This window comes from Helianthus annuus, chromosome 10, assembly GCF_002127325.2.
Source record: "Helianthus annuus cultivar XRQ/B chromosome 10, HanXRQr2.0-SUNRISE, whole genome shotgun sequence".
Lineage (NCBI taxonomy): Eukaryota > Viridiplantae > Streptophyta > Magnoliopsida > Asterales > Asteraceae > Helianthus > Helianthus annuus.
Window position 1 is genome coordinate 105306198 of NC_035442.2, and position 9658 is coordinate 105315855.

General features: G+C 36.0%; 1 protein-coding gene across 2 annotated transcripts; it reads left to right on the forward strand.

Annotated features, from left to right (window-relative positions):
• Nucleotides 1-299: 299 nt before the first annotated feature.
• Nucleotides 300-7305, forward strand: LOC110885337 (sucrose nonfermenting 4-like protein). 2 transcript variants are annotated; one of them, XM_022133022.2, is made up of 12 exons: nucleotides 300-514; nucleotides 1313-1508; nucleotides 1658-1765; nucleotides 1859-1918; nucleotides 2721-2810; nucleotides 3063-3197; nucleotides 4539-4674; nucleotides 4763-4936; nucleotides 5048-5111; nucleotides 5212-5281; nucleotides 6384-6581; nucleotides 6931-7305. In XM_022133022.2, exons 2-12 carry the CDS (start codon nucleotides 1425-1427, stop codon nucleotides 6949-6951), a joined length of 1140 nt encoding a protein of 379 aa, XP_021988714.1. In that variant the 5' UTR covers nucleotides 300-514; nucleotides 1313-1424; the 3' UTR covers nucleotides 6952-7305. The 2 variants fall into 2 exon arrangements, with proteins under 2 accessions (XP_021988714.1, XP_021988716.1); XM_022133024.2 differs by having other exon boundaries at nucleotides 303-514; nucleotides 6384-6501.
• Nucleotides 7306-9658: the final 2353 nt, after the last annotated feature.

Genomic DNA, 9658 nt, shown 5'->3' on the forward strand with positions numbered 1-9658 from the left:
AATGGTATAGTATTGCTACTATTTAACACAATTTTATGACAACCGCTGCAACGCAGGGGCTTAATACTAGTATAGTAATAATGTCTAACTGCTAGAAGTAGATTACATTGTAAATTAAATAAAAACCTAAACTCTAAAAATAATTTATTCGAAAATTCAAGATATAGCTACAATACAATATTATAATTTCCACAAAGATAATGATACAAATTTTGATTAGGTCATGAACAAAAAGAATAACATAACATAACTATAATCCAATTCCAATTGCAAACCCACCCAAAGCACTGTTAAATTGACCAACACAACAACATATTATTACGTTCAAGGTAAAACTCCCACTCCAAAATCCAAATCCCCCCCATCTTCCTCATCAAATTTCATGCTTTTCGATCCTCAATCCGGATAACAATGCTCCCAAATCACACGCCTCACAATCCTCCAATCAATATCCTGTAAAAAAAACCCTCGCAATTTCACCTCTCTCCTTGATTCTTCGCTCCACTCGTCATTGGTTCGTTTTCTGTTACAAAACCTATTTGATTATTTATTTTTCAATGAATTGTTTCGATGTTTTCTTGTTATGTTCGTAATTGTTAGAAATAAAGTATGGAGATTGAGGAGAAGGGGTATTTTGTTTATTAGGGCACGGTTTGGGGTTTAGAAATTGGTTAGAGAATTGGAGGTTTAGCTGTGAATTGATTGCTATCGGTTTCGCTTTCGGTTTCTGATATGAGAATAGTTTTGGAGGTTAGCTTCTGATTTGATCTGGTTATTGACATGATTTTGTTGTAATTGGTATATAATTGTTGGTTTAGCATACCTTTTTGACAAAATATCATGTGCATGAGCTAGGTATTATAGAAAGAGTAACATAGATAGCTTGTTATTATGTTTTTGCAAAGAGGTATCCGGCTATGTTTCTTCTTTTGTAAATAAATGTGGTTAATTATCTTTGAGACACCCCAAAACTAGGTTTATTTATGGCGATGATCGGAAATATAAAAAGTTGTGTGAGTTTGTAAGAAATTATGTATCAAGGTGTATAGCTAAAGTGTTAGGTATGAGGTTCAACTCTAATAACTGATAATGTTTATCTTCTTGGAACAGAAGAGTAGATGTTTAGTTTAACATCGTTATGTAAGAAAACGAATATTTGCAGTCTCTGTTAAATAATGAGTTATGATATATCATAGTTCTTGTTATTAATAACTTTGTTGTAGGAGTTGTTTAATGGTTAGTTTATCCATACAAATGTCTTACACAAACTACATTATGAAAAATGCATGATAGATGTTTACATGGTTTTCAGATATATTGTGGATTCTGTGCGCAGTACGTATTCTTTGTTCAGGGTGGTAAACTGATGGAAAACAGTCCTTGATACTGTATTGAGCACCATCTTTGTCGGTAGAGAGTCTGATATGATTCCTCGATTTCCGGTGTCTAAAACTCCTGGCATTAGCGGAGACAGTATGGAAATTGACGGTGATCCTTTTCATCACGCAGTAAGATTATCTTTTTATAACTGCCAATCTGTTTAATGTAATGCATTTGTTCTAATAGGTTGTATACTATGTCTATATAATATAACATGATATGATATGTATGTGTGTATTCATATGTAAATGGATGTCTCTCTATTGATACTTAACAGGAGGCGGTTCCAAAGATACTGGATGCTGACGTGGAGTTATCTCGCCATCGCATATCCGTATTTCTTTCTACACATACTGCATACGAGTTGCTACCAGAATCTGGCAAGGTTTATTGTCTGAACCACCCTCATTATCAAGTTATTTTGACGCGTTTGAATTGCTGCTATCGTTGTTGATTGTTTACCCTTTGCATTCTGTAGGTTGTTGCCTTGGATGTCGCCCTACCAGTTAAGCAAGCTTTCCACATTCTGTATGAACAGGTAACACTGCATGAATCGTCTTTTTGATTCCTACATAGAACATGCTTTTTTAAGTTATGCCTGCTATATAGAAGTTAACCTTATGACTATATTTTGGTATGATGGGATCAAAGAAGTGTCGGTTTCTTACACATTAGGTGTAATGAAGTTTAAGTGCGCATTAGAGCTTAACCAACTTTCAGTTGGTTAAGTTCGTTGCTCTATTTTACAACTGGACCCTATGCTACTAAACAATTACCATCAGACCTCTAATCCTAAATTTACCATACCAGATCATGTATTACATCGTTTGTTAAAGTAATTATTGCCAACATACCATCCTTAACATTTATACAGGATCAAACGTTTCTTTGAATTTCTTTTTTATATATGCGTAACGCCGCACATAAAAATAGTGCTGGAATATATGATCATCAGATCATGTGAAGTGTAACAAGACCACAAATTAACTTTTATTCATTACATTACTGGTATTTTGTCTGTTTGGTTTTTAGGCTTCATGTTATGTTTGACTAGCGCTTGCTACTGTCATTAATCACGTACATGAGAATAATGAACATCGAATCTGATTGATTTGTGTGTGCAATGAAAAATTACATTTGCATGTTGGTAAAAGATGAATATACAATTGAGTACTAAACATACAAACTTTTGTAATCATACAATCAAATACCATTCTGTCAGTTGCGACCATATCTCATGATTTCATCATGTATTAGTAACATTTGCATTCATTTGAGTAAATTTGATAGTTATATTAAAATTTAAGCATGTGGTTTATCTAATGTTGGTTGATCAACAGGGAATATCAGTTGCCCCCCTTTGGGACCATGACGTTGGTCGATTTGTTGGAATACTCAGTCCATTAGACTTCATCTTAATACTTAGAGAGGTATACCCTCTCGGATTAACTTGTTATGCAATTGCTCGATTAACTTGTTATGCAATTGCTCATTGATCATTTACTGTTGGAAATTTGGTTACCAACACTGAAATTTGACTAGAGTCTTCAGTCTAGTTATACAATGTAAACAGTTTTAACGCGAACCCTGATGAGATACATTATAATATTAGTATCTGATATTTTCACATGAATTGGATCCTGTTGCATTAACAAAGTGTATTTAATTGTTTTAATATTCAGTTGGGGAATCATGGATCAGACTTGACTGAAGAAGAGCTTGAAACCCATGCTATATCCGCTTGGAAAGAGGGGAAGTTACAGCTTACCAGGAAATTTGATGGTAATGGATCATTGCATCCAAGACGTCTCATTGATGTAAGTTCCTCTTTTTTTTAGTGTAAACTGCCATTTTCGTCCCTGTGCTTTGGTCGTTTTTGCCACTTTCGTCCAAAAGTTTTTTTTTTCTCGCATTTGGGTCCTTGTGCTTCAAAAAGTTTCTGTTTTCATCCACTGCGTTAACCCCATCCAATTGAACTATAATTTTGAGGAGTAGAACCATAATGTGGGACGAAATCAGTCGCTGGAGACTGGACGGGAAAGAAAGCCGGAAATGGATGACAGCGGTGGTTGTGGCTGATCGGTGGTGGTGAGGTGTTTTAGAGAGAAAGAGAGTGTGTGTGGGTTGGGGGGGGGGTAATTATGCAATAAAAGTTTGTTCCCTATGCATTAATACATTGTACATAAACCAACATGACTAATATACCGTTTAAATTAACTGGATATTTGGATGGGCTAACGAAGTGGATGAAAACAGCAAGCTCTTGAAAGTAGGGATGAGCAAATGGTACCTGGTACTGGTTTGGAACCGGTACCGAACCCATTTTTTGGGATTTTCGGTGCCGGTTGGTACTGAGCTCATCCCTACTTGAAAGCATAGGTACCTAGATGCGAGAAAAATACTTTTTGGATGAAAGTGGCGAAATGGTCAAACGACAGGGACGTTTACTCTTTTTTTAAATTATGATAATTATTCATTTACACTAGGGGTGTAAATGAGCTGGGCTGAGCCCCAAGTTGCCTAAGCTCTATCTCAGGTCATTTGTTATTTATTGCTTGCTTATATAATGATTTTCTTTATATCATAGCTGTCAATAGCGATCGCTAGACTCGCTATAGCAAATAGCGTAGCGTATCGGTCTAGTCTCGCTATAGCCTCTGTAGCGATAGATAGCGATGGTAGTGACCTTAATTTTTTTGTTTTGCTTTTTTTAATGTAAATAGCAATTAAGTATAGCTATAAAATAGCTGGATTTTAGGTTTTTGTTAAATATACATGTAAAATTTCGTATATACCAGGGTATTTTGATGTAATATACATATAATTTTTTTTCTAGTGTATCGCTATGTATAAAATAGCCGCCCGCTATTTATCGCTTATCGCTATTCGCCATTAACAACTATCTATTGTAACAGTATTTATAATATGATTATATTTATTATATAAATAATAGACTCTTTTAGGCTCGTGGGCCTAGTCAAGCTTGGTATACGAAGCTCAGGCTCGAGTTTGTTTATTAGTTAACTTTAATTTAATTTAGGAATGTGCTTGGGCTAAACTTTAGCGACGCGATCTCAAGTAGCTTGCCTGGTTTACACCCCCTTGGCCCTAACTTACACGAATAATGATTATAGGGCTAAACTAGTGTTTGCATGCAGGCTGGGCCTCACGATTCACTAAAAGACGTTGCTTTAAAACTGTTGCAAAACAAGGTTGCTACTGTTCCAATAATCACACATGATGGTTCTGTCCCTCAGCTGCTACATTTGGCATCCTTAACTGGAGTTCTAAAATGTATTTTTTTTTCTTTTTCTTTTGTGACATATTGGTTCAACACATACGCATACGATATGTCTTACGAACAGAAAGCAACCACTTGCAGGCATCTGCAGACATTTTAAGCATTCACCAGCCTCCTTGCCAATTCTTCAACAACCAATCTGTTCAATTCCGTTGGGCACGTGGGTCCCCAAGATTGGGGAATCAAACGGACGACCCTTTGCAATGTTGCGACCAAATGCTTCACTTAGTGACGCCTTGTCTTTATTAGTTCAAGGTGCTTTGTTGCTCATATGCAAATTAAAGCATATCTATTAAAGTATTATGCTCTTCACTCAGTTTCTTTTCTTTATTTATTTTTATATGTTTTTCTTATTTCTTATCACAGCTGAAGTGAGTGCAGTACCTATAGTGGATGATAATGACTCTTTGCTTGATATATACTCCCGCAGGTAAATTTTTGTGTACTGCAGGAATGTTTAATATCTTGTCTCTATTCTTGATGCATTCATATGGTTTTTACTTATTTTTTTGGACACTTGACCTTGACAGTGATATCACTGCTTTGGCGAAAGACAGAGCATATGCACAAATTCACCTTAATGAACTCAGCATTCATCAGGTATGTATTTTTGCTTCAACATATATTTTGATGTCATTTATTTCATGAACTAGTGATTTTACCCTGCGCATTGCGCCGGGAGTCAGGTTGGTTCGTCACTTTAGCAAGGAAAAAACACTAAAAGGAATAAAAGTAGAGTGACTAAACATGTATAGTACCAAAGGTAAAGTAGAGGGACTAAATATGCATATAAGGAAAGTTAACTGATAAGGAAAAAAACATTATTAAAGTAGAGGGACTAAACATGTATATTAGGAAAGTTAAAGTAGAATGACTAAACATGTATATTAGCAAAGTTAAGGGTCTAAACAGAAATACCCACCCTGTGCGTCGCGGCTGTATCAGTATGATACTTGACACGCGGTGTAGTTATCAAGGAACGAAAAAGTAGCTTTATTGAAGTTTAGGGCTGTATGATAACTTTAGTATTTAACTCTGTGCGTTGCGGCATTATCAGTACATTACTGACACGTGGACTGGAGTAGTCGTCAAGGAACAAGGAAAAGTAACCTTATTGAAGTTTAGGGGTCGTATAATATTTTATTAAGTGCACAGGATGCAAACGAAAATAAAAACTAAAAGACAAGAAATAAAAAAAGTAAAAAGGGGGGGGGGGGGTGGCGGCATGCCATTTGCTAGATGAGTAGTGAGTGTGAACAGGTTGGTTTTTAATATATATATATATATAGTGAACTTGTAATGTACAATACGCCTTAACGTACGAGGGTACGAAATTTGAAGTTCACATGTTATAAATTTCATAATTAAAAACTCGCATGTTGTGAAATATAAAAACTCGCAAGTTGAAAACAAAAAAGTCGCATGTTGAAAGATGAGAAAATAGCATGTTATAAAAAAAATCGCATGGTGAAAATGAAGTTCGCATGTGGTAACTCAATCTCGTACGCTGCAAAGTGCGAACGTTAACCAACCCCTATATATATATAATATAGTTGCACTTCTATGAAAATAATATTTTATATTGTCTGACCCGTGCAAAATGTAATGTTATATCATGTTGGTTTATATCCTAAGCTGAAATTTATATCTAGAATGTCGGTATTAATTTATCCTAATAGGCATATATACTTTATATATTCAGGCATTACAACTCACTCAAGAAGCAAGTGCAACATACGGCTTTTTTAACGGTCAAAGATGTCATATGTGTTTGAGATCTGATCCACTGCATAAAGTTATGGATAGGCTCGCTATTCCTGGTAATTTATTTCTGCAGCTAATGCTAGAATCCTCACCTCAATGTTGCGGTAGCAATTTCGACCCATTTACCTCTGAATGGGTTAGTTTTGACTGTATTTCATCTCAACCTGGTCAACTCAAACAATTGGGATGAAATGGGAATGGGTTAAGTGGATCAAAGTATTAAATCAGTTATAAAGTTGCCTAATTTTCAATGGATACAGCCTCTTAAATCTTGTTGTAGTAATAACTTTTTTGTATCACGTGATAAATTTATAGATGTTAAACTTAACAAATATGTGCTCACGGGTCAACGCAGCCTGTTTTCACTTGTACTAAAGATGTCTCGTTTCACAACTTGCGCATCTTGCCAGCTCAATTCAGATTTTATTATTTTAAAGTTTTCTATTTTGTCACAATCTCATTGTTTATTAATAAATTACTTACAGGAGTTAGGAGACTTGTTATAGTGGAAGCAGGAAGCAAGCGCGTAGAGGGCATCATTTCCCTAACCGATTTATTCAGGTTTTTGCTTGGGTAACCAAACAATTTCTGTAGTCCTCATCATAACTGCTAAAGGAAATGAAAGTTCTTTGGTATGGCGGGTAGTCTTCGGTTGTTACAAGTCCTGAGCTTTCGACTCTCAAGTTTTCTTTTTCTTTTTTAATCTTATTGCACTAGTTCAAACAGAAATTTCTGTAAATTTCAAGAAGATTCAATGTTTTTTTTGTTGTCCTGGCTTTAATGTAAGGCATCATTGTCAAGTCTGGCATTAATGTATTTTATTTTATTTTATTGTGTTAGTTCAAAGAATTTTCTGTAAATTTAAAGAGGGTGCAAGTGCAATTTTGTGGTTTAGGTTGTAATTGGGTTGACATGTCTAGCGCGTTTAATAAGTGGATTGTACTAAATGTAATTTAGTTTTATTTTTATTTTATCGTGTTAGTTCAAAGAAAGTTATGTAAATTGCAAGAGGGTGCAACTTTGAGGTTTAGGTTGTGACTTGTGATTGATTGGGTTGACATGTCTAGCGAGTTATATAAACATGATGTACTAAAAATAATTAAACCGTTTAAAAGAATTGAAGTATGTAGTTTATAAGTTAGTTCAATCCGTTAAACGGGTGATATACGTAGTGTTCGTGTTACCTGGTTTTAAGTGTGCTCAAGCTAAGTTTGATGTTTTTACACAAATATGGTTCATGTTTAGATTTATCATATCAAACCTGTCAACTTATAGAAATTGCATACTTAATAGTATATTGTAATTGTGAAAGGAGGGTTAGTGTAATTACTACTTCTATAAATAAGGCATTAGTCATTATAGCAAGGGAGGAAGAGAATTAGTTAGTTGTGAAGGCTCATTGCCATGTGCATGAGAAGGGCATAGCCCTAGGACCACTTGTTATTTTTTCTTCTAGATCCTTTTGGATCATCTTCATCATCTCCACCATTGTTATATGTTTTAAGCTTCGATTAGTATCAATTCCTATCATTGGTCCGACCTGCCTTCCTCTGTTCTATCCAGTTCATTTCAATTTCCAGTTCTCAGATCTCACTTCGATTTCTACTTCCAGATCTATAATTCCAATTCCTCCATCTGTTTTTTTTCCGATTCCGTCATCTTCACTTCTCGGTTTCTGATCCAATTTCATTTGCGTTCCTGCTTCCATTTTCCGAATTAATTTCCGATTCAACTGCCGTTTCTGCTCTATCACGAATCGATCTCAGATTCAACCGCCAATCGATCTATCTCAGATTCATTCTTCGATTTAATTTCCGACTTCATATCAATCGCTAGTTTCAATTTCATTTTCTGTTCAGTTAGATTGAAATTGAGCTATGCAGACTGATCTGACTTCGAGATTGGATCTTCACGACCAACGGATCCATCAAATTCACAGTGATATGACTGAAATTAAAGCAACGTTGCAGGTTTTGAAAGCGGATCAGGAAGAACAGAGAGAATTCCAAAAGTTTTTTCTAAATTGGATAAAACAACAGAATTCGAGTGCAGTGGTGGATTCTTCATGTGCGGATGTCCAATCTTCGCCTTCGTCTTCACATTTGGCTGCCGTGGACTCGTTATTTGCCGCATCATCCGTTCGTCATGGCAAATCGGTAGCTCCGGTCACTTCAATTACCTCGTCAGATCTGGACGACTGTGTAAAGGATCGTTCCTCAGGTTTAACTTCTCGATCCTCGTCTTCCTTTGTCAAATTGGCTACCGTCAGATCTGAATTTGACATTCTTTCGGTTGGCCAAGAGAACTCAATAATGCAGAATGCAGATAGGGCCATGTCATGGGATTTTACATGAGTGTTGGGCTCAGATGCTGTATTGGGCCTTGGTAATTTCAACATTCGACTAGCCGACTTACCGCCTAAGTTGTTTGATCTGGACCCTGATCCAGAACCACCTGACCGTCATACACCTTCGCTTTCAGCTCCTATTCGGGTTCCTTCAAGTCAACTATGGGTGGTGCACGGGCAGTGTTGGCCTCCTGAAGACTCAACTAAGGAGATCTTAGTTTGCCTTTGGAGCTCGTTAACGGATTCCAGTCTTGAGGACAAGACTGTTTTGAAGGGGGGAGTATTGATAGAAATTGCATACTTAATAGTATATTGTAATTATGAAAGGGGGGTTAGTGTAATTACTACTTCTATAAATAAGGCATTAGTCATTATAGCAAGGGAGGAAGAGAATTAGTTAGTTGTGAAGGCTCATTGCCATGTGCATGAGAAGGGCATAGCCCTGGGACCACTTGTGGTTGTTATCTTTTTCTTGTAGATCCTTTTGGATCATCTTCATCATTTACACCATTGTTATATGTTTTAAGCTTCAATTAGTATCAATTCCTATCATCAACCCACTAAAAGAATAACTCAGAAACATGACACAATTGTCACCCCTTTACCAAATGCAATTAATATTCATAACCACGGTTGTAGAACATGCCTCTCATATTTTTTTTTGTTTTATTTCCCCACCTAAATCACACACCTACTAATTATACCTCTAAATCTACACTTTTTATCCACTCTGATACTTCAACTCTCAACATCATAAAAAGACGGTTTTCATCACACATTGATAACACTAGGCTACAAACATTGGTTTATTGTACATATTTCAGCCTATATTGGTGGCACATTGCATTGGTGATTGATAGTTGATT